The 25,642-nt window shown below is 47.3% G+C and overlaps 1 protein-coding gene across 1 annotated transcript; it reads right to left on the reverse strand.

Annotated features, from left to right (window-relative positions):
• Nucleotides 1-2,148: 2,148 nt before the first annotated feature.
• On the reverse strand, nucleotides 2,149-25,218 carry SLC41A3 (solute carrier family 41 member 3). The gene is given in 12 exon segments (XM_085235729.1): nucleotides 2,149-2,892; nucleotides 2,895-3,000; nucleotides 5,248-5,396; nucleotides 6,262-6,396; nucleotides 8,133-8,212; nucleotides 8,885-9,029; nucleotides 11,197-11,343; nucleotides 13,089-13,233; nucleotides 14,037-14,108; nucleotides 14,510-14,617; nucleotides 23,218-23,536; nucleotides 25,069-25,218. Coding segments are annotated over 11 exon segments (1,455 nt in total). The 5' UTR covers nucleotides 23,509-23,536; nucleotides 25,069-25,218; the 3' UTR covers nucleotides 2,149-2,815.
• Nucleotides 25,219-25,642: the final 424 nt, after the last annotated feature.

Below are 25,642 nucleotides of genomic sequence, written 5' to 3' on the forward strand. Positions count from 1 at the left end.
GCATGCTCAGCATGGAAAAAGCAGTCTCAGGTGCAGTTTCAGGAGCACTGTTCCAAGCTCTGCTCCAGGGTACCATACAGCCTTTGTCAGCGAGTGCCCTTTCTCATTTGCATCAGCAAAAGGAGAAAAGGAGAAAGGAAAAAGTGTAAACAGTCTCTGCATGGCCAAATAACTGGTCTTTTGCTGCCCCTGAAAAGGGGGAAAAAAGGAAGAAAAAAACTGACCCTTTTATTAAAACCATTTCCTTTGGTTATGTCACTGGTCTTGAAGCTGGAAGCAATTTTAAGCGTGCTCCCCACACTGAGTACAGACACAGGACTGATATTGGCTGCCCACTGAGTACTGCCCAGAGAACAGAGCCCCTGCGATGCACCCACCCCAGGTTCCAGCACCAGCATCTCTGTCCTAAGCCCAACATGGGTTCCCCCCAGCCCAGCTAAGTAGCACAAGTAGGGCACAGATGGCCCCCATTACATGTTCCTGACTGTGCCTTCTGTCAACAGTTAAAACCACAACACACAGAGCTCTCTGCCCAGGAATCACCCAATGAGGGACAACCCAGTGTCAGGGCTTTAGGACAGGCCATGTGTTGGGTAATGGGGACTGATGCTTGAGGAGCATGACCAGATCACTGCACTGCTCTGGTTAGGGGCATTTGAGGGACTGGAGGGGGCATGGGCAAAGCTGTGCTCTTGAAGGAGAGTGCCTGAGAGCCTGCAGAGGGCTGGGAGGATCTGCAGCCCAGCCTTGCCCTATTCACATCCGCTGCAAAAGCATCAAGGCCGGAGAGGACCTCTCCAAAGCAGCAGGGACAAGCAGCAGAGTGGGGAAGAGAAACATGGGGCAGAAGTCATTTGCCAGGGCTGCTCCAGCCAGCACCAGATTGAAGCTAAAAAAGGTGCACAAAATAAAAGTGCTAAGCTCAAGTTATTAAAATATGTATCTCTTAGTGCAGCTCCCTCACAGTGAGATTGGCAATCAGATGCTTTCTGTGCTACCCCTGCGAGCCCCCCAGCCACTCAGTGCAGCTGCGTGCTTGGGGCTGACAGGCAGTGGGGAGAGAGAAAGGGGGAGAAGGTGCCCCAAACTCTGACACCTCCCTTCCACAGAGCTGCTGCAAACATGTTCCCCGGCTCAGTTGATGTAGGGTTATTTACCCTTCAGGAGGCTGGGAAAGGTAACAGCTTATTCTTGTCCAGAGAATGCTTCTCCCCTTGCTGAGTGTCCCAGCACTGAGGTCACCCCTGTGCAAGACCCCAGCCCTGCAGCAGGAGCAAAGGAACACCCACATCCAGCAGTCACCTAACACAGCAATCCCAAGTACTGAAGAGCTGGCAGGGCCTTAAGCAAGGGGCCTTGACCTTCTCATTTCCCTGCTCCCAAAACACACAAATGCAGGTTATTATTATAGGCGAAGTCCAGTGGAGTTTGATCCACATCGTCAACTCCCAACTCCTAAGCATCTTGGAAGAAGCTATTGCTGCTTTGATTTCAGTGAGAATTGACTGCCCTCAGCCCCATGGGCCACCCCAGAACATTGCTGGGAACACACAATAGCCACCCTGCAGTGAGGATGCAGAGACCTCAGCCGAATTCCCATCCTTATATACACACACAGGTCCCAAATTGATTGTGCAAAGGATAGATGGTGAGGGTGGAGACGGAATAAGCTTTAATTCTAACCTGAAACATTTACTGCCAAAGTCCATCGTTGGTTAGGAAACACCAATTTTGCTGAAGTCCTATTAGAATTGTGTTGTCCAACACTGACTGGAAGAGATAGAATCATATAATCATTGGAGTGGGAAGGGACCTTTGAAGACCATCTGATCCAATCCCTGCAATGCATATGGACAGCTACGGCTCCATCAGGTGCTGAGCCCCTCCAGTCTGATCTGGAGTATCTTCACAGATGGGACATCCACCACTGTGTCAGTGTCCTACTGCAAAAAACTTTTTCTTATATCCAATCTAAATGTCCCCTCATTGAGTCTGAAGCCATTTACCTTGTCCTACGAGACCCCACTCAAGAGTCTGTCCCCTTTTTTCTTATAGCTCCCTTTTAGATACTGAAAGTTCTACCCGCCAAGTCTGAACTACAAACAGGTAGAGCCACAGCAAGGTAAAAACAGCCCTAAATCCACTATATGGCATTTTTTAACCACTTTATTTGTGTGTGCGCGTTTCTAAAAACATTTTAACTAATGGACATTTCATAAACCGTAAAAACAAACCCAAAGCTCCTGCTCCCAAAACACAATCAATCCAGCTGGTCAGACAGCAGCAATGGTGCTGTGCAGGTAGGAGCTGTCTCTGTATCCTCCCACCAGGAGCCAGCAGGGCTCACAGCCCGTATGTCTGAGTGATGGAGAGGGGAAAAGTTTAAAGACCAGGGTGCTCTCCTCCTCCAGGGAGAGAAAAGGGGTGAATGAACTATTTGGACTGTGAATGAGATTTGGACGGAGATGTGACGTGGACTCACAGGATCGGACGCAGCCAATTCAGCAGGCTTTAGAGTGGCCCTGCAGGCTGCCTTGGTGCTGGGGACTGAAGCCAATCAAAATGCTCATCACCATACGGGACCAAATTCTCCTTAATGCTGCACTGGCTGGGTGCAGATGTGAGCAGTGGGTGCTGCTTAAAACCAGCTTGCTCACATGCAATGGTGACTGGGGGTGCTGACTCCTCCGGACGGGCAAGCCCAGCTTAAGGCACGATGGGGAGGAGAGGCAAGGCGGTGGGGTCCAACCCAGCCTCCAATGTCCCAGAGAATTGTGCCGTGTCAAATCAGTGACATGGAGCAGCACGCAGTCCTTCAGTTGCCCAGGTTCATGTCTGCACCGTGAATGAGCCAAACCAGACGGAAACAGACGGCAAGGAATCCAGTGCCAGGAGATCCCCCAGGGCAGTGAGGTAGGGGATGGAGAAATTATCAGGATCCAACGCCTTCCTCCACATCAGGCGCACAATGAGGTCGGCCACATAGAGCAGGATTCCCACCTGGAGAGGCAACACAGGCACTAGTGTGAGTAACAAGAAAACAACGCACAGCCTCCGTCAGCTCACAGGCAAAATGTAGTAGCCATGGTCAAAATGACATGACCACAGCAACTGTGCCGGAGCTAATGAGCATCTCTAAGAGGTCTCCACCTCACCAGAGGATCAGTGTTTCTCTGCAGGACGGAGTTGCATCATGTGGGTATAGTTGGCTTTGGCATCCCTGCAAACCCTACTGGTTCATGCCCTTGGGCACTGCATTGCCCAGTATCACCCATGGTGCCACAGCCCCCTGACAACTGTCCTGGTGCGAGGACCACAAGTCAACTGTTCATCAGCATTGCATGGGCCAAAAACAGGAGTCTGTCAACACCAAAAACATCTCTCAAATGCACAGTTCTCACTTCCCATACCATGAATGCTCCTATTCACTCCAGCAGGAACAGGACTGCTGCAAAAATGCATGCAAACTCAAAGTATACATTTGTGGCCAGATTATTTTCTCCTCATCTTCCTTTTTTTTCCCATTAGAAATTCAGATCTCATCTACTTTGTTTTGCCTAATCTCAATAGACAACGGGAGTTTGAGGCAGTTTTTACATCAAAGTTATCCCAAGCAGCACTGACACGTTAAAAAGAGAAAAACATTTCTTTTTTTCATCTCAACAATTTCAAAATCTTTGCTGCAATTTCTTTTAATTCCTATTTAGCTCCTGATTCTGATAAACAGATGGAGGAAAAAAAAATACTTAAAGATTAAAGACCGTCTAGTTAATTGAATTAAGAGGGGAGAGAGAAAGTTTGCAGTCCACTTCTGCAGTCCCTCCATAGGAGATCACAACCAAATAGGAACCAAAGACAGAGGTGGCAGTTCTAAGGGAAAGGTAGGAGGAGAGACAGAGGGTGCAAATTAAATAAGCAGAATCACAGAAACTAAAGCAGGATAGAAACTAAAGGGTTTTATATAGTCCTCCTTACATTTGAGATCTACAATGTCATGTTTTGTTCCCAGTGACCACAGAGAAAACATTAATCTGTCTCTTCCTACAGAAACTCAGCAGTTTAAACAAAGGCTGTTACCAGATTTTTCCCAAGCCTCTCTTCTTTAGACCAGCTAACCCCACTCCATTCAATTCTGAGGTCATATTTTCTGGGCCTCTGATCTTTCTCTCTGGGCTTCTTCCAGTTGACCCAAACTTCCCCCTCTCATTCTTTCTGGTTGCATTTATAAATTCTAATGGAGAGAAAGAATGAACCAGGCTGAGCGCATTCTGGGTTCCCTGGGAGTCTTCCTGGGTCAGTGGCGTTGCTGGGATTCTGCTCTTTACTCTGTCATTTATTCAGCCTATTTTCACACTTGGCTTTGGTTGAGGAGTAACCTCAGTGAATAAAGAAAAGAATAAATATTTTCCTTTTCAACTACAGCTGTGGTGCTGGGCTTAGGGTTGTGCAAAGGTCAAGAAAAACTGATTGTTTACACATGCAAGGAATTTACCCGTGGACGCACAACTGTTTGTAAGGCAAAGCGAGAAGCCAGTTACCTCGCCCTGCAACCTAATGAATCACTGATTTAAAAGGGCAAACAAAGCCAGAGCCTCTGTGACTCTGTGACACATGCATTTCTGAATGAGACGGCAAAGTTTACAGAGCAGTGAAAACAGTGAAAGGGAACAGGCAGAACAAATTGGATAACTGTCCATTGCTGACCCAGAACCTTCGCTTTCAGAGAGCTTCCCAGGGCTGGGCTTTCCCTTCACTACTGACACATTTGGCCCTGTCCAGAGGGATCCCCGTGTCTTTACTGTGATCTGTAAAACTGGTTTCAAAATGAGCGAGGAAACCTGCTGGCTGGGGCTCATAGCCTCCCAATTGCTCCTTACTGGGATGACCAGTCACAGCCTAGGAATAACCGGGGCTTAGAAACTCGAGGAGTGAATATGGTTAAAAAGGTACAGCATACAGCAAAAGGTACCTTCTTGCTATGTTTCCCTGCTTAATGCAGCTCAGCTTATGATGGTAATTTGTTCCTCATCTTATCTCATCTCTAATCCCTCACTTAGAGGTAGTTGCACACCTATGGGAAAATGAGACCTTTGCAATTTGGGTGAAGTATTACTGGATATACAGAAGATAGAGATGCTACAGCCAAAATGAACGGAAGCAGGGTCATTGCTAGCTGCCTGTCTCAACCTGTCCAGCTAAGAATGTTTTGTTTTCGTGGTATTTTTTGGATAGGAGTTTGGGGCTTACCTGCAGCAAAGCAGCAGTCAGATAAAACATCACAAAGGTGAAGGACAGAGATGTGTGGCCTCCTTGCAGCAGGTGGATGGTGTAGAGGAACACGAGGTGCCCTGGGACAACCAGGAGGAACAGGACTCGGGCTGACTTGGAATTCACCTCTGCAGAGAACAGACAAACTGTGATCGCAGCAGCTGCAGATGGTGGGAAGAGGACAGAACACAGCTGCGTGATGTAGTGGTGACAGGCAGAGTTGGGGCAGTCCCCTCCCACCAGACGCATTGCTAACGCCTTTGCAGCAATTTAGAGCATCTGCAGCATCAACCCAGCAGTTCTGTCTGTCACTGAAAACTGTGCGTGCTCCATGCTGATCCTCTCACTCTACATCTTTCACATACTCCTCTTCAGCAGCTCTCTGCCTCCCACTGATCCTGCTGTCTTACTGCAGCCCACTTCCCCAGTTTTTAGTCTGCTCCAGCAGTAACTCCCTACCTAGCAGGGAAAATCAAGGGGAACCTGAAATCTGAAAGGACAACACACTGAAATCCACTTTTGCCAATGCTTAGGTTTATCAATTAGTGAAGATGGAGGAATTGTTGATTTTCAGCAAAGTTATGCTCTATTCGCTCCCCTTTCCACACTTAATGGCTCTAGGCTGGCCATGGGTAAAACAACCTTCTGTCAGATAACATTTGGGGATTCCTTTTCAATTACTTTAAGTGCTCCCTGAAAAGCAGTTTCTTACATGTTAGGGAGCAAGTATGGGTTGATGGTTAATGGTTGGACTTAATGACCTTAGAGGTCTTTTCCAACCTTAATGATTCCATGATTCTAAGTACACAGAAAAGCTTTCTTTCCAAGCTCCTACTGCACAGATGTTGCTCTCCAATCTGAGGATCTTCCCTGCAAGGGAGAAAGGGAGTTCTGCCTTTGAAACCCACCTAGTCCTTCTCCAACCAGGCTGGATAAAGGAGCTATCTGTGATGATGGGCCTTGAGACATGGACACCTAGGTTTCAAGGTCTACCTGATGAGAAGAATGTGGTGCATGGATTGGGCCAATTCTGCCTCATCTTGTATGGCAAAACTCCAGGCATGCTCCAGAAATGTAGGAATGTGGAAATACGGCTGGCCTGGATGGCGACCAGATTCCCTCCAACACCTATGAGGACAGAACAGAGTAAACCTGTAAACCACTTGTACTGCAGCAGAAAATCCAGCCTCAAACTTAGCTTAAGATGTGTCATTCACTTACAAACTCTCTGGGAACAGCAGTGAGAGAAGGGGAAAATCTGATCCCACTTGTCATGGTGATGCTGTGCTATTCACCTGGCAGGAACAGCTTTTAAAAATCAAGAAGGCTCCAGTGACCATCTCCTTCTGAATGCTTTATTGGAAACATTTTCCCTGGCTTCCCAGCACCAGCAGCAGATGCAACGTGGCTTCTGAAGATGATGCAATTGCACCTGGTTTGATGCAGTCTGTGAGCAACACCTGGGGAAAGCAGTGCAGGCAGTGGCAGCTGCCGCTCACGGTCACCTCTTGGATTTACTCAGCCAGAGAACCATTGTTGTTTAAAAGACAACAAACATGGAGAATGATTATGTGTCTGACTAAAGGCATCTGACGCACTTGTCAAATGAGAAGAAATCATACGAGAATGAATCAGAGCCCAAATATGTTAGGTAGTTAAAAGGCAATTAATTCCTTCCAGATTGATTAATTCCAGCAAACATGAAAATGCTGCTATATTTTTTCAGCAGAAAATAGAGGGTTGATGATCTGTGGAGCAAATCTCCACCACCCTGAGTGTGTGCAGGGTAGAAATGACACAGAAAATTAACAGTGAGCCAGATTCTACAGGCTTCTCACATTTTCCCTGCCTTGCAGAAGGAAATACCCCATTGTTAAACGTAAGATTGACCTGAGTGGAATTGAAGGACGGGAGCTTTCCTTCTTTGCAAGATTTCCCTGCACATGGAAAGCACAGAACTACCTGTACAAAAACACAGAGCACTACGTAACTGAGAGCAGCTCTGCCAAACGGTCCACCCAACCCCACACACTGGTGTCTGGGTCAGCCATTGTTCAGCAGAACTGCTGTTGACGTACTTTCTTAATCAAGCTCTTTGGCTAACCATGCTGGAAAGAGATTGTCAGCAAGGCGTCTGTCTTCATGCAGATCCAGAAGGTGACAGCTGGGTGACACCCTCTGACATTGCAAGGACACTGTGCTTTGGCAGTGGCACGAGGCTAAGCCTTCCCTAGGAATGTGGGTTTTCCCTGGAATGGGTCTACAAGAAACATTGTAATGGCAGAAAAACAGCCCAATGGATCCTCTGAGAGGCCAGGATCCCTGGTAGTTTATAGGTATGCATTCATGTGTGTATAAGAGAATTGTGAGGCTTCATACAAATATAAATATACACACCAAATATATTTATATATACATCATCTTGTATACATACACACACATATCTATAATCTTAATATATTAATCTTGATCAACAATCTGTAATGGCAATGATTGCACAGCTCAAATTGCTGAGTGGAGAGAGACATAGTAAATAGATTTATTGTGACATCTGTAGCAGGTATGATATTATGAAAGTGAAGGTGTCAGCACTGCTATCACAGATATCCATCAGATGCTGTTAATCTTTTCAACAGCTCTATCATTTTTCAGACCTGCCTGCTATTTTGCACCAGAGATGCTTCAAAATACAAATAAGTAGGGATGTAATGGGAACCAGTAGCTTCACTTGCACTGGTGATGGGAGAGGGACTTGAACACGGACCTCTGTGTAGGGGCAACAGTGGATAGCATAACCCTTGAGAAGAAGGGGGAGGAATAAATAAAGACATGCGTGTGTTTTATGATTATAATGTCCAACCTACCATTAATCACAGGTGTGAAAACTGCCATGCCTTCAAAGTTTGGGTCAGTTACAGTTTTGTCCAAGATGAGCCCACCAATGCTGTTAAAAAAAGGACAGGCAAAGAAGGTGGATCAGTTTCTTCCCCAGGGCAATTGCTATGCTGTGAAAACAGCACACTGAGGTGAGTTACTGCTTCCTCCCCATTGCCAGTGCTGGAACATTCCCTATAGCAGATATTTACTCCTTTTACATATGTTTTTACTGATAGATAGTCTTGCATTTTTTGTTCATGGCATAAGGAGATCAGGAGCCTCTCCTTGAGCAAAACCGATACTAGTCAGGTAAGCTTTATCATCCTTGCCAAACCTCTAGACTGATCTTAGCAGGGTTTTAAAACTCTCTCAGATCTCAGCTGGGTCTGAATGACATAGCATGGGGGGGGGGGAATGAACCAGTCTTCATTTACAGCTGGATAAAGATAAGGCTGAAGTCTGACTGTTTGTGATGGTCATCATCAAGCTTTTAGGTTTCCCGGCTGGAATACATGATATGTAAATGCATGAGAGCAATTTAAACTGATGACTCCCAGTCATCTGGGAGCTCCATACCTCCATTCTAACAGCCTGTTGGAGGGCCACCAATGGCTGAGAAGCACTGGATAAATAACTTCTGCTGTTCCCTCCAGTTTTCCTTTCTATGACTTTCTACACGAACACGGGATCTCCCTGCAGCCCACTCGTGTGAGTTTGGGGAAGCAGTGTGTTGCCTTACCTGCTGATGCTCATTGCAACAATGACAGGCTGCCATCCAGACTTCAGAACTTCAGCAAGGGAAGGACTTTGCTTGGCAATAGCAACCCAGAGAGGGATCATGATAATGAAGACGGCACAGATCAGAGGTGAAAGGTATTTCATATCTGGCAAGGAAAAGAGATCTTGAATCAAACACTCCTGGCTTCACAGGTTGCCAAAATCGTATTGAGTAAAGTCTGGAAGAAAGGCAGCAGGGCTCTGGCTCAGACTGAGAATTGTTAACAGAAAAATCACATGAACCAAGATGCCCCCCACATGACCACTTCACTACACCACAGAAATCCATAATTAACCTCTGAAACTACTGCTAGAGGATGTTATTTGAAAATCAGCAGGATTCAAAGCAAGCTATGTTTGAAGATGAGCAAGTCTCCAACCTCATCTCTAACTAAGCAAGACAAAAAGTTACAAGCTTTCTGGCTTCAGGGTACAATTCAAACAGCAGGGCGAGGAGAGATCTCTCCTGTGTGCAAGCTGTACCACATTTAAGACAGCTCATGCCTTCACCTAAAACAAGAACTAATAGATACCTTTGGTGATAAGCTAGCACTCACAGCAAGCAGCTGGCCTGCTTTATGGGGACAAATGCTCTCTTGAATGCAAAAGCCAATTAAGATCCAGAGTTTATTTCATTCTAGCTTACATATGTTTTCATTAGGAGCTTTTTCCATTCAGTAGGGCCATAACCTTGGAGTGACCTTTAGAAGCAAATAAATTAAAAAATAAATGTGTGCACAGCACTAAAAGAAAATAAACATGACTCAGAAGCATGAGAAACACCTTCAAGCAATGGGGATGATGCCAAACCTTTTGATATAAAAATGTTTCTTCAACAAAGCTCTCCATCTGGTCTCTGTGCCGAGGCCAACGCCAGCAGGCTGTAACACAGACTTTGCAGGTAATCTGGGAGACTGCAGGCTCTAAGCGTGCATTTTTTGAAACGACACAGCCAGGGCCTTGGGCTACCTGAGCAGCATTGATTTGATGATATCTTCCCCAGATCAAGGGCTCTTACATAAAGAGATGTGCTCTTTAAATGTGGCTTTAGTCAGCGCTGAAATGCAACCACTTCTGGCCGCTGTCTTGTCAGTGCACTTACACACCTGGAGTCATTTAGGATGGATGGGTTGTAGGACATTTAGCTGCTGTGCTGGGTCTCCTACCCCACTCTTGTTGTTTGGAGTAATTAATTACTACACACTGGGGAGGGAAATGGATTTATTCAACTACCAACAATGCTGCCTTCCTTCTACCTGCCTCCTTTCCTACTCTCAACAGCCAGGTGTCTGCATGCACTGTATTACTCGTATCAAGAGGCTGAAACTATTTAAATTACTCTGAAAACATCACAGATGCTTCTCTGGTTACAGTCACAGAGGTTATCGTGTTGTTCTGCCATGTGCTCCCTGGGAGATATTATCAGAAGCACAGCGATGGAAAGACAAATTAACCTCATGGGGCAGCGTGATGGCATCATGGAAAAACCCTAATAAAAAAAGTGCACCTCTGAAGCTCAAGGAGAGCTGGGTAGAAGTGATCCATGGGCCTCTCCCTGCAATGTGTGCTCCCTCACTCAGTGGCACATGGAAGGAGTTATGCAAACTGGGAACAGCTGCTGTGCTGCTTCTGCTCAGAGGCTGAAGCAACAGTTTAGATTTCAAATGGTATCAAGCTTGCTGGATCTTTTTATTTTCCTGTTCCTCTTCTAGGTTATGCTCATGGTAAATAGCTGAGCACTTCACAAGCACATATCACCAAGCTGCAACATGTTTTGAGCTTTTCAGCAACAACAGGTGCCCAAGCCTCTGCCAACTATCAGCACAGCCAACCTCACAGCCACGACTCCTGTAGAGTCCTGGGAGCACGACACACGATCTCCCCAACTCCAACATGATTTTACCTCATTCACCCATGACTCCCCACATAAGATAGGAAAATATTCTTACAAGTACCAAGACCCTGAAGCAGCTTTGTGAGGAAGGGCTTGCTACAAGCCACGCAGAAAGCAGTTATGCTGGACTTGTGACAGATGCAGGAAAAGTCAATGTCACATGTCAACCTCCTGCTCTAAAGCAATACAATAAGTGTTGGTCACATCTTTGAGAATTCCCAGTTCTGTCTCTTCGTCTCTGCCTTCCTGTTTGCAACTGAAAGAGTGCCTTGAAAAAATATTTGTGGTCATTTTCTCACCTCTGTGGCATAAGAACCTTAACTCTGAAACATTCCAGAAATGGTGAAGTACCCTCCAATAATTCAATAAGGACTCAGTACCTATGTACTTGAAGAGCGTACTGCTGATTCCTGCCAGCAGGGAAAGGGTTATCAGGTCTCCAAGGCTTGCTGCTATGGGTGTGGCGATGTTGTCTGGGTTGATCCCAACTTTCCTGGCTCCGATGATCACGCCAATCATCACCAGACCTAAAGAAGACATAGAGCAGGCATCAGAGGGAGCAACCTGCTGTCTTTCACCTTGGAACTGCTATTCGGCTCCTAGAGGGACGTGGGGTTTGGAAAAAGCAAGCAGCAGATTGCCCATAGTCGTACTGAGCAGCTATAGCCAGGAATTCATCTTCTTGCTTTCACCAGTCTGAAGGGCATCACTCTGCCCTTATGAAGTTCACCAAAGGCCCACAGGCACACAGGCAAATTCCAGGATCAAAGGAGATACTAGCAGGCAGCCCAAATGCAGCAGCTCCCCTCCTGAGCAGCCTAATCTCTGCTGCCTTGAAGCAGGACCAGGCATGAAGCACACTCATAGATAAGCACACAGCAGGCACGCAGCAGTCTCCTGGTGCCATCTCCTGCTCAGGATTCCACAGCACAAATATATTTTCCTTATTAGACCATCATTTCGGAGAGTTTCAACCATACCACCAAAGAGAAGCAAGCTTTTTTAAGTTAGGAAAAGCCTGACTCAGCCTTTCAGACCAGTCATCAGACTGAGCCCCCACAGCCCAGAGCCTCTGGTGCACAGAATGCTTATGTTGGAGAAGATCTTAAAGATCATTCAGTTCCAACCCCTTGTCGTGGGCTGGTTGCCACCCCCACATCAGGCTGCCAGGGCCCCATTCCAACCTGGCCTTGAACGCCTCCATCCCTCCCTGGCCACAGACCCACCAGCTTCCCATCACACACACCCACACTGTGACCAAGTCCAGAGAGCAGACAAATGCTGGCTGTTTTTAACGACTGCTTCATGCAGTGTTCCTCGTTAAAAGCATCTACAATCACCCTTTGACTCCCTCTCCAGGACATGCACTTGCTCTAATTTGTCCCTTTTCCTCGGAAAACGCATGGTACCCAACCCGCCAGTTCCCCCCATTCAGAGTGTCATGCTGCCCTCACATGGCAGACCCACAAAATGATCTTCAACGATCAGAGCAGCTCCTCCCCATCCAGCCCACCCTACAGGCAGGGTCAGCCAGGGTTCAGGGGCCGCCACAACCCTCTGCTGTCCATCCTGAGCATGGTCTGGAGCTGTTTGCTAGCAAACGGACTCAATATTCAGCTCTGTGCACGGCATCAGTGTATCCCCCCTCTGGAAAAGCACAGTGCAGATGGCTAACGTGCCACTAAAGCCAAACTGAGACAGCATGTGCATGTGAATTCACCCACCCACAGAATCATTAAGGTTAGAAAGGACCTCCAAGATCATCCAGTCCAACCATCCTCCTACCACCAATATTGCCCACTGAACCACGTCCCTCAGTGCCATGTCCACACGGATCCTGAACAGCTCCAAGACAGTGACTCCATCATTCCCTGAGCAGCCTGTTCCAATACCTCACTATACTTCTGGATAAGTAATATCCAACCTGAACCTCCCCGGTGCAACTTGAGGCCATTCCCTCTTGTTCTATTGCTGTTAACCAGGAGAAGAGCCCAACCCCCAACTTGCCACAACATATTTATATACACATATCATGTTTTTGTGCATATCAGGTAACACTGCTGCTGTGGAGGTCAAGGGCCCAGCAAATAGATCCCAGGAGATGAGAAGCGAGGACAGGGTGCAGAACAATTAAAAGCAATGGGCAGGGGACTAATGCTCCACACACACCTCATCCCCATGCTAGACAGAACTCAGATTGCAGTTGAGCCAGCAGGACAGATGGGACAGATTTTCTGCACCATGTTGGATCTGAGAAACCAAAATGACTCACCGAGGGAAAGTGCAGCGATGAAGGCTGTGGTCACACTGCTGGCACACAGCACGGCTGCCTGGCTCAGCTCCACAGAGCCCTTGGAGATGGCTCCCAGGATGACAGCAGCAACGGCAGCCAGGAGTCCCACCACCGTGGCCTGGACCTGCAGGCCAAAGAACAAGTGGTGAGCAGGTGAGCAATCAGCTGTATCTGCTGCCCATCTCTGTGCAACCGCAGTGTTTCTGCACAGCAAGGAAGGCACACAAAATCTTGCAGAAATGCTGATTGCTTGTGTATTTAAGCAGCATCCCTGTGAGGCTCTGCTACAGTCAGAAAGAATCCTGACGAAGTTTGGAGAAAAACGGTGCAGGACTGTAAAGGGCAGATAACACCTCAGCAAAGGACACCGAGTCCATCAGCAGAGGAATAGCTCTGGTCAGCACAGAAATGGGCTCCTCATCAACACAGCACTCCCAGCAAGCTGAAAGCTGTGGAAGGAGATAAGGGAAAGCACACAGACACATGCTGCAAGCACTCTAGCCTTCCACGTGAAACGTTCTGGGCTGGTTGCTGGATTGCAACAAGCAGAAAGAGCTCGGTTCTCTCATCTCTCCCCTCCTGCCCAAGGCTGACTCCCAAACACTGCCTGGAAATGACAGGCTTTATCCAGGGGTGGCTGTGAAACAGGGACTGTGCTGCAGCTCTCCCTGCAAAAGGAGGTTTTTCATTATTCCAGTTTGTCCACAAAGGCAATGAACGTCTGGATCTGTTTTGCCTCTGAATCACAAGCTCTAGGGATATTCAGAGTTTTATTGGAGGCCAAGTCCCAGGCTCTGCTAGGCTCTGTTGAGAATATCTGCCCCAAATCAACAGATCTGGACCCAGAACTGATGGGAATAGATGCTGTCAGACCATGACACAACAATCAAAAAAGGCTTTCTTCCTCTCCCAGCTTTAGTGACTCACCTGGATAAGGGCTAAATTGCAGGTGGCCATTTTCCACTGCTTCTGAGCATCATCCATCTGTCCAGTATTAGCCTAGGAGTCAAGAGAGACACTCTGAAAACCTGTACCCCTGGGGTACAGGTGGCTGTTGACAGCGGTTTCTTCCTGTTCAGGTCACTAGCTGCAGAAAAGTAACCAAATCCCAAAGCTGACAATGGCAGATCTCTGGCTCTATCCCATTTATGTGTCACAAGGATCCAGATATCAGCAACTGGCCACACAGGGATTAATTCACCTTCAAAACAGACAGAAATTCTACGCTCCATTTACAAAATGAGGGCAAATGTATTATTTTAATACTCACAGATCACTGGTTTCTACTTTGCAAACATTGACTTGTCTCATACACAATGGGTTACATAAAAGCAGCACCTCCTGATGACTGCTCTCCCTCCCCAGCCACCACCACCACCCACCACCTTGTGAGCACTCACAGCAGTAGAGAGCCTGGATGCCAGTGTCATCTCAAGATTACCCTTCAGGCCAACCAAGGCAGGAACCAGGATAAAAACTTCTGTAATCGTCCGAAACACCTCCCAGTGCTAGAAAGGGAGAAAGGGATAGAAACAATCTCAGTTATGCAGACAACTTCAGTGCTGTTTCAACGGGGAGTGGGTTCCCCTCTCACTGCACGCCCTGTAGGTGTCTGCTCTGCACACCTGGGCAGATGTTGCATTTTGGGAATGAAAGAAGCAATTTTTAGTGTTCTTTCTGATCTCATGCATGGTCGTCATGTCTCCTGATAGGGTAGGAAACTTCTTCCTGGGGGAAGCAGCAGATTTTGGAAAGCCACGCATTTAAAAAGTGTCTTTGTAATATTAGCCAGGAACAACATGAAAAATAATGAAGGGTGACAAGCCAAACAAAATACAGCAGCCCTCCATCCTTTGTACTGACACGAGATTCACTAGTAATGCACGTTGCTATCCAGGTTCATGAGAATAAACACAGATCTGGAAATGATCTGATGGCAAGAAGCCGTGTCTGCCTTTCCTTACCAAATCTCTCACTAAGCATCTAAGGCCGCTGGTGGGAGTGAAAGTCTTTTTTGCAGTTCCTCTCCACTGGCAGTTCCTAAATCTTCCTGTTACATGCACGCTCTCAGCATAGCTGGAAAAAGGATTTTGAATTAAGATATCCTATAATCCCAAACCGTTGGATAATCATTGCTTCTCTGAAGCTGAACTATACAAACTCCTGAATCAGCTGCAACACCAGAGACGATCAGAAGCCTTAAGAAATTCTTCTGACTAACATACATCTTCTCTAGCACATCTACCGTGCAGTGCCTTTCAGTAGAGCTCATTTACTCCCTGTGCATTCAAGGATGTTGCAAAGTCACACTGCTGCCAAAGAGGCTCACATTGGGATGGGACTGCAGAACAAAGCAGCTCACTGTGGAGCAAAACCAACCAGTCCAACATCTAAGACAGAGATATGTACAAGAGAAAAAGAGCAGCTGCATTGATTTAGACTGAACACCCACCTGATCTATCCTTATCTCCAACAGCAGTCAAATTCAGACGTACAAGACATCTGATCTGCTGAGCATCCTGAGCTGGGGGGCTTCTGTGCCATTAGCAGCACTAGAAGGATTGCTGCATTGAGTGTTGTAGTCAAGTGGTATGGTGGTGATGGGCTGATGGATGCACTCAATGATCTTGGTGGTCTTTCCAACCTCAATTCTATGATTCTATGATTTCTCTTTCAGGTACTCATCTAATCCCACCCCTCCAGCCCCTATGTTATCCTGTAGCTTAGCTACACATTATGCAAAAGATCACATCCTTTCATCCATTCTGGATTTGTCACTGGCTGGTTTCATACAAAGATACTGAATTCTGACACAAGGACAAATAATGCCAACAACAGATCTCAGTTCACCTTTTTCACATCCCTTCCCACCCCTGGAGGTGGGACAGACCCAACAGATGTCAACACATTCCCCCCATCAGGCTGTTGAGAAATGTACTCAGGGCATAAGGACGTGCAGTGTTTTGCTTGGACTGTGCCAGGGGAAGATGTGGGAAGCAGTGGTGTGGCTGCCTGCTGGGAACACTTAATATCCTTCGAGTCAATAGGAATGAAAGAGGGGCTGAGCCAGTCCTAAACATGTGGTGCAAGACAGCCCTCAGGGGTGCAGATAAGAGGCCGAACATTGTTACAGATACACATTTCCTGGCAGTGGTGACCTGGAAAGTAGCATTTCAAAACATGAAAAGTAAATAATAGACAATACAACAAGAGATACTTTACCTGACACTTTGGTTTAAATTTCTTAACATGGTACTTGAATACCTGAGAAAAGGGGTGGACATCTCTTAAAGACACAAAACCCCCTCACCCCTATCTCTTTCATTAGGAATAAAGAAAGATCTAAACACATCTTTGACATTCTTGAAAGAAAGGAGAGCAAACAGCTCACAGCCACAATGCAAAAAAGCCCGATCACTTAAAATACACAAACATGCGGGACATCTGATGTATGTTCTGCACATAAAAAAAGATACATAAATAAGAAAGACACAAACTCAACTCTTTGTATTTTATGCACAGGTCACTTTTGGGCAACATGACTTCATCGTATTAATGTAAGCTCCAGTCTTTGTGTTAATGATGACTTGAGACAAGGAAAATTCATCGCAACAGAAGGCTTACCATCTGAGGTATGGTTTTTTGGGATGCTGCCTTACATATAGTTACACTGAAAGGCCTTGAACAACTAATAAAAAAAGCATATAACAGTACTAATTACAAAAAAAAAAAAGCTGGTTTAATTGTTTCCATTTTAGTCTCATTAGTGACTCACTAAGTGCCTGAGGACATATTAATGATGATTTATACCACAGTAGCCAGGACTGCATTGTGTTAGAGACTGCAGAAATGCAGGATGAGCAGCAGGTCCCCATGCCATTGCTGTGCAGGGCTGATAGGAGGAGCAGTGATGTGGCACAGTGTCTGTCCTTGTGCTGCCCTCAGTCCCAGCTATGCTCTGTTACCTTTCCTGGGGCACCCATCCTCTCACAGCAGTAGCAATGAAAGCTCATAGGTTTGCCATCGCCCTGAACAACCTAACAGAAACAGCAAAAGATCCTGGATTGTAAAACGCAAGCGAGGGCTTTAATCAACAGAGAATAGGGATGTCTTATGCCTGTGATTTCAGTTTGGACTGCGTCCCATGGCAGTGGAAGGGAAGAATGAAATGGAAACTTTCTCCTGGATTGTCTGGTTTGAAATCTAGTTGTCCAACTTCAACCAGACTCCTCACCTGAGAAACAGCAAATGGCCATTGCTTTGGGCATGGTTTTGTTACGGTGTGGTAGACCCAGATCCAAGCTTTGGTGTCTCTTGATTTGACAGATCAGAAATTGGTTAATTCCTGTAACATTTGATGGACACAGATAAGTGCTTTCCACTTGGCTCTACTGTTTATAACAGTCTGCAAATGATGGAGCTAGTCTGACTCCCAGCACAGATCCACTATATCTCTGAGTAACAAAACAAGGGCAGCACCATCAAACTCACACGTACGCATGAGATACCATCTTTGAGCTTGCCCACAGACATGGTGTTTTCTAAGAATATTTTGGAGTGACTGCACACAGTGCAAAGCGTCCCTCCATCAGATCATCCCCTGGAAAATGGGCAGATCACAAACTCCTGCACTCACTGCCATCTGCAGAGTGATGCTGTGACTCTTACAGCACTAGCTCCCTCCTCTGGGAGCTGAATCCATCGACTGATGGCTTCTATTTAATCATAATTGGAAACATCTTCACCAGAAAAATACACTTACTATTATCGTGCCTCCTGCATGACCCCATTTCTAAGAGTCTAGCAAGCAAATACACAAAGCAGATTGCTCCCTGGTATTTTAAAAGAACATGTATAATGTAGGAACACAAGGCTTATGTTTTCCATCAGTTCGGATACAGTCACAACTTTAACAGAGCACACTTCTCAGCAAGTGCATTGGATTTCTCTTAACAAAGACCTATTCACCTGTCAAGGGTATGGAGCAGCTTTGTACTACATCTTTATCCTTCCCTGAGATACCTGGCCAAAGATAACTGCTAACAATTAACATCTTGGGAAGTTGGAGAACTTCTGTAATGCTGCAAGACAGGTCTGTGCCTAAGCACTGCACAACAAGGTGGAGATGACAAACACAGCATAGCAACAGCTGTGCCACTCCAGTTAACCCTTCTTTGATATTCCTCATATTCTCCTTTATTCAACTTCATTTCTTCCAGTGCAAGAAAGAACATCAAGGTATTGTCTTTCCAAACACCCCCGTGTCCATATTTAGCTCCTGCTGTGGTACTAATGCCAGAGAATCCAATGTACTCCAGTGAACTCAGACTGCAGGATATATCCTTGGGAAGCTCTGCCAGCCTTTTGATTTGCAAATCCACTGGCATTTGATGCCCAAAGTAGATCAGATTTTGCATTTCTATTTGTGCCACTGGTACAAAGAGAAGATGGATGAGATAGATTCTGGTCGTGGGCACAGCGACGTAAATTCAGCACATCTCCTTGGAAGTCAATGTAAGTGGCCCCAAATTTACACCCACCTCACAACGTGGCCAAGAAGCACTCTGTTTGCAGGCAACGCTTATCTCTTTATGCCGGCATGCCTGTCATCCCAGTATCTAAATACCTCCTAGACCAAAGATTACATTAGGTTGTTTGCAAAGAACTGGAAGCAGAAACTTGCCCATAAACGAGGTAGTTAATAACAACCCTGACCTAGATCTCCGTATCAGCCGCTTTTGCGGGAAAGAATATCATCCAACAGGGGCATTGGCTATAGGCTGATCAGTCATCACTGAAGGGTTTAGCTGGCCACAGTCAGTGAGCACCCAACCTAAAAGCAGACCAGCTGAATGCTACTGTCCCACTTCACAAGTTGCCCATGGACTGACCTAGTAGGATATCAGACAGCATCCCTCTAGCACAGAACAAGCCTACTGGGCTGACTGGCTGCCAGGACCATACGCATTAAAAACAAACCAGCACAAATACTCAAGGTAGCCCACCCCTCTCTACTGAAGCTGCCTAACCACATGTACCTACTTGGACAACATCCATCAAGAGCCCAGCAGCTACCATGCCCAAGCCAGCCAGAAGGAAGGGCACGAAAATCTGGGAGGCAATGGAGAACGACGTCTCTGGGAGAAATCCACTGGCTGACCTGGTTAGCTTGCAGGTGAAACCTCTCAGTTTCTGGCCATGAAAGCACAGCTCCAGTTCTAACTGGGTGACCACCATGGTCAGCCGCTGCTACCCCATGCTCAGCAGGGCAAATGGGGGAGATCAGGACATCACATGGATCTTCCTGGTCACTCGCTCTGGAGTCAAAAGCAATGTTTTTCCTCAAGCTCCAACAACGATGCCAAACTGTTTTATCTTCTCCTCCTCCTAGGAGCACGTCCCGAGGGTTGCAGCAAAGGTATCCTCCAAAATTGGTTCAGCTGGGCTGAGCCCAGGTGGCAGCAAACTCGATGGCCACTATTTCTCTGAGTTATATCCAGGGGGGAATTATAAAAGATAAAAGAAGATCGCAGAGATGTCTGTGGACGAATAGAAACGAGCCCACACCCCATTCAGCTCCCACCACCTCGGTAAAAAACCAGTAAGACCTGCTCAGGCTACAGCACTGAAAGAGTGACAGGTCATGCAAGAATCCTTCAGCGTGCTCAAACGCACCAGTGTCCTTTCTCCTCAGGTTACATTTCTTGTCAGCCTGCAGCTCGCCTTTGATACGACAGCTTAATATACAAACCCACTGCAAACCGTCCCTGCTTCCCTCACTCCCACCACAAGCGACGTTGAACTTTTCTCGCTGTCCCAGTGCCGAAGAGGTGGGGAGTTAACAACCAGATCCGTTTTGCTCTCCGCCAAGGTGAAGGAAGGTCAAGGAAAACACCAGTCCACATTTCTCCTGGGCTGACAACATCACACAGGTCCCATCTGCAGGTGAGTGGCACAGCTGAGCAGACTGGAGAGGGGATCTGTCCTTCCAGACCCCGTCCTCCCTCATCCCCTCTACCTCTCAGCAGGATGAAACGATCGTGCTGTGCCAGCTGTACCTCTGAATGACTGGCTTTCAAGGGAGAAAAAAAAAATCCAGAGAACCAGCCAATAAGCTTCAAAAGCGAACACCCTTATCTGCTGTCATCACTTCAACTTTCTGCTAGTTTGCAAAGGCCAAGATAAGAGTCATAGCTAGAGCTTATTTAAGGTAGCTCTGTAATCTCACTGCTCCACAGGCAAGGCAGAGAAAGGGCGCGCTTTTCCGGAGCATGCTGTGAGCAGGACTCCCTTCCCGTCCTACAGCACAACACTCCTATTCTGCATGCTCCCAGGAAGATATTGTCATCGAGGGGGGGGGTCTCATCCCACAGTCTCTGTGGTTGTACAGCTGACACAAGCCCAAGCACCAGAGCTGCACCACAGCCACATATGGCCAAGGAATTTGTATCCTGCTCAATGACAACTGAAGTGAACACTGCAACTCGAAGTCAAGCACGAGGGGAAAGTCAGGGTGCTCCTTTCTAGCAATTAATTTGGGCAAGCTAACTGGATCACAAGGTCAGAAAGCACAACTTAGAATGTAAGGGTACAGATCAGTTTAGCAGAATGGCAACTAAGCTTTTTCACTATTCAAGCGTAGGTTCAAACCCAGCCATGCCCTACTGAAAGCAAACAAGTGAAAGCATGTGTCCATGATCAAGTTTCTCAGGCCAGTTCAAATTCAATGTTTAAATTGCACTGCCTTACTGACACATTTTGTGTTAATTATCCCCTTCCCTGATGCTCTACAAAGAGATGTAAAAGATCAATGACTCATGGACTCTGCCCCACGCCAGGGTCCCCAGAGCTAAGTACATTAGCAGGGTTGGACAGAGCAAAGCACACTTCTGCCTTGTAGATAAACCAGGAACTAAGGATACCCTCAGGCACTGGGATGTTTCTTCTGGTCTGATGTGACAAACCAATGCACCAAGCCTACGGACTGGGATGGCACAGCAGGGTGGGAAACAGAAGCCACAAATGGAAACTCTGGTAGGATTTTGAGACAGTCCCAAATGTCTACCCCATACCTCACTAGCTTGGCGAGTGTGTGCACCTCTTCCACCTAACAATAGTCTGGTGAGCTGAAAGCTAACACAGGGAGTATACTTCAGCTAATCTAACTGAAAAAAGTCCACAATAGCTGGAAGAGGGAGGTTAATAAAAATCCGGTAGCAACCACATGAGACCTGATCCCTTTATGCCAGCCAGGAACTTGGAAGCAAAGGCACGAAGGCTCAGATCTGGTTAGAAACTGGAGACTTTAAGGAAGTGAAGAATAAAAGACAAGCTCTGGGCAGCAGCCATGGGTTTCCAAAGGTCTGATAACACACATAACTTATGTCACCATATCTGCCAACTGGATTGGCTGAGAGGCAGAAACGTTAATGCTAAGGAAATATCAATGAGACCAAATGAGTCAAACGACATTATAAACCACAACCTGTTCCAAAGCTTCAATATGGCAGGGTTTATGAGTTTATCACGCTTCGGCTCTCTGTTTCTAAGCAAGCACCATAAAAAGCCTTCGACCGATGAATCAGTGTACAGAAAGGTAATTGGTTCAGGTGACCTGTGCCTGTACGCTGCATCATTTCATTACGCATTTAAGGAATCTCTGCTAAAGTCCCACGCCATTATTGCCAGGAAGGAGATGTATCACATTTCCTGGCAAGGAGATGCACAGTGCCTGAGAAGTGCATTGCAAAGCAGCCGGAAAGAGATTACAACCAGTTGGGGAAAAAGTGCTCCTTGTGGCTGCACCACACTTCATAGCAAACCCTGGGGATGTGCTCTGCTGCCCTTCTCTGCAGATAAATACCTCACCAGCCCAACCTTGAGGAACCAGCCAACAGATAGCTTCAGAGCAGCCAAAGCAGAAACAGACTCATCGGTGGGGACCTCATCCTATCCCATGTCTCCATATGCTGTGGCAGTGCAAAAAAAAGGCACAGAAAAGGCTTTGATTCCCTGATGAGACACATCCAAGTCCGTACTTATCCATGGAAAGTCACTGTGCTAACTGCCAAAGGCCTATTTTTCTAATGTGATGTTGTATGGTTTGATTTCCTATGCTCTATGAACTAAAATGAAGCTTCCTTGTGAGCTCTTTATTTGCATAAAACAGAAACCAGATTTTTGTGGTTTCAGAGGAATAAGAGGTTTGTTTCACATTCTGTTTAAATTAGTGGTGCAGCCCTTCCCAAGAAAAAAAAAAAAAACCAACAAAAACACTCTAAAGGAAGAAAACTCTTCCAACATCACAAATCCATCTGCAGTTTCTCACTGCAATCTCATGATGGGAGGTAATGTGCACTTAGTGTCAAAAATCCATAAGGCATGAGCGAGTCCAACCACTCTGAAAAGTAAAAATGAAAGTCACAGACCCGTGCAAGACAAGCAGCTGCTCAAGGCTCAAAATTCTCAGAACAGTCATAGACTGATAGTCGTAGAATCACTAAGGTTGGAAAAGACCACTAAGATCATCTAGTCCAAACATTAACCCACTACCACCATGCTTACTTTGTTTAAGGAGGCCAAAGGTCTGCCGCTTGGTTCTCGACTTGCCCTGGTGTTCTCCGGAGTCGAAGTCTGCTGGGTATTGAGCTCATGCTAAGGTCAGTTGAGGGCACTGTGTCACCATCCTTAAGCCTCTACAACTCCTCTAGCTTAGGGAGACCAGTCCTGGGCTAATAGCAAAAGAACACTGCTCCAGATTTGTGAAAGTTGTCAGTACAAGCGCAGCAGTTTCAGTATCACTGCATTTGATAGCTCAGGGCAGCCTGACCCAGCAGCTCACTGGTTAGATAACACGTTAGCAAAAGTTAGCAAAAGGCACGCGGCACTCAGAATTACCTACAGCACAAGGGCAATTTATAATCTAGGTATTAACTGCAGTTGTAAATTGTCTATAATCCGGTGTTCATTGCTGCTATAAAGCTCTGCATTGCTTTGCCACGGGAGGCAAGGTCTGCTCCCAACTGTCACACACTCTTCACTTACTATCCCCAGAGCAAATCCTTACCTGCCCCACTCCAGGTGCATCAAATCAGCTCCCATCCCTTACCTGAACATAATCCAACACCATGCCTGCCAGGACCATGCCAAGCCCAGCCAGGAGGTAAGGCAGCAGCACCTGCAGGCAGATCGCACCGGCTGACTCTTCCCGTGATTTTGCCATGGACACTTTCTCCTCAGCCAACAGCTTCTGCTGGGCAGGCAGAGAGACATCCTCTGCTTCCTGACTGCCAAGCCGGCTCTCTCTGTGTTTACCCTTGCCCTTTGCCTTGTGCCTGGGGCGCTCTCCATTCCTGGTTCTGCCCTCTTTTTTCCTCTGTCGAGCTTCCTCACCTTTCATGGTGCCTTTCTTGAATCAAGGAATTTTTCTGAAAAACAAAGTCAGAACTCATGAGATGATGAAAGAAGGAGCAGGATGAATCAGGCACTGGAAACTCCCAGTATTTTATCCAGTCCACTAACCTCAAGGCAAATCACCACCTACTCCCAACATCCTAGATGCTCTACTGACTCAGATGCTAGCACTTATTTTTTACCTTCAAACCAAACCTAGAAAAGGACCTCAAAGACCATTTTGTTCCAACTCCCTGCCATGGATTGGTTGCCTCCCATGGGATTAGGCTACTCAGGGCCCCATCCAGCCTGGCCTTGAACACCTCCAGGGATGGCGCCTCCACAGCTTCTCCAGGCAACGTCTTCCAGTGCTTCACCATCCTCTGAGTGAAAAATCTTCCCCTAACATCTAACCTAAACCATTTCCCCTTGTCCTGTCGCTATTTCATTCCTCTACAATCTCTCCTTCTATAACCACATCTCTCTTCCCAGGCCTGCACTCACAGCAGAGTGCTGGTTGGGCATCCTGCCTCCCACACTGGGAATAACCAGAAAGCTGTGAAGGGTGCTGCGGGTACCCTGTGTTCTGGGCCCACCAGATCTCGTGCTGGGGGTGATGAGGACCAAGGGGCTCAACAGAACCCAACTCTTTTTAGTATCTGATTTCTGGAGATGATCTTGGAGAACATCATATCCTGATCATTCTGCAGTACAGATAAGGGTATAATCCACGTGTAGTGTAACACAGCTAGCTGCCAATCACTCCTCAATAATAAGTTAGAATCATGGAATTGTTTGAGTTGGAAGGGACTCATAAAAGCTAGTCCATCTCCCCTGCAATGCACAGGGACCCCGTCAGCTCCATCAGGTGCTCAGAGCCCATCCAGCCTGACCTCGGCTGTCTGCAGAGATGGAACACCACCCAACCACCTCTCTGGGCAGCCTGTGCCAGTGCCTCATTGCCCGTACTGCAAAAAACTTTCTCTCATACCCAATCTAAATCTCCCTCCTTTTAGTTTGAAACAAGTTTCCCTTGTCCTATCAGGCTAATTCTTCTATCTTCTGTCCAATCTGAATACTTTTGTTCCCTCTTGCACCGTTTTTTTTGACATACATGGAGGTACTATGAGACTCACCTACCTACACACAATCTGCCCAGACTCCATAGCATCCTCTAAGAAAATACAAACATGCCAAATCGTTATCAGTCCCCCTTCTCCTGTCCTTATATCTCATTTCTTGCTATAACTCAGCTACCCTTGCCTACCCCACTAAAGGCACAGGCACTGCCCCAAATCTTTCCCCATCACTTCTCCCATCACCCGTTCAGACTAAGGGCTGCCTGCTGCTTTCCGCTGCTCCCATTCACAGGACGCGCCCAGACGCCCAACCTCAGCTCTTCCCCACTGCAATCCATCCCCTTCCTGCTCAACATCTGGGGAGGCCCCAGACACAGCTGGGCGGAGGAGAAGGAGGGGGGTGAGGTAGAGGAGGATGGACAGCCTTAATCCCCATCTCCAGGGCGGAACCCGCTCCGCGTCCTCCCCCTCAACCCCCAGGCGCTTACCGGCTCGGAGCCCTCCCCGGGCTCTGCCCGCGGGCGCAGAAGGACCGCCCGCCACAGCCGGGGCGCGGCTCGGAGCCCGCCCTGCGCGGCGGCCGCGGGTTCGAGCCCGGCCCCCGACGGCTCGGCGGCATGGGCGGTGCGGAGCGGTGAGTGGCAGCCGCCGGGCCGGCCCCAAAGCCGGGCACGCACCGGGGGCGCGGCGTGCTGGCGGGCAGCGGCTGCGAGCGCTCCGTCATGGACGTTGTCATGGCCCTTCTCGTTCCCAGCAGGCGCAGGGTTGGGACTGTGTCTGAAGAGCTCCCAAACACGCTCGAGAAATGGGCCCTGCAGGGAAATCCAGGGGATCTAGGAGGGGTCCTGCTGCCCCCTGACCCCGTGGCTGATGGCAGCAGGAGAGGTGAAACAGCAAGTTGAGAACAAACAGTATTTATTTTCCTTCTTTTTTCCGCCCTTGTTCTGGCGTTTAAGAGCTCTTGTTTCAGGTTCCCTGTGCAAAAGCCTTCCTCCCGTGTGATCATCAGCAAAACACCCGCTGAATTGGTTTCACCCCCTCCCATACCAAATCAATGTCAGC

Source organism: Meleagris gallopavo, chromosome 14, assembly GCF_905368555.1.
Source record: "Meleagris gallopavo chromosome 14, MGAL_WU_HG_1.1, whole genome shotgun sequence".
Lineage (NCBI taxonomy): Eukaryota > Metazoa > Chordata > Aves > Galliformes > Phasianidae > Meleagris > Meleagris gallopavo.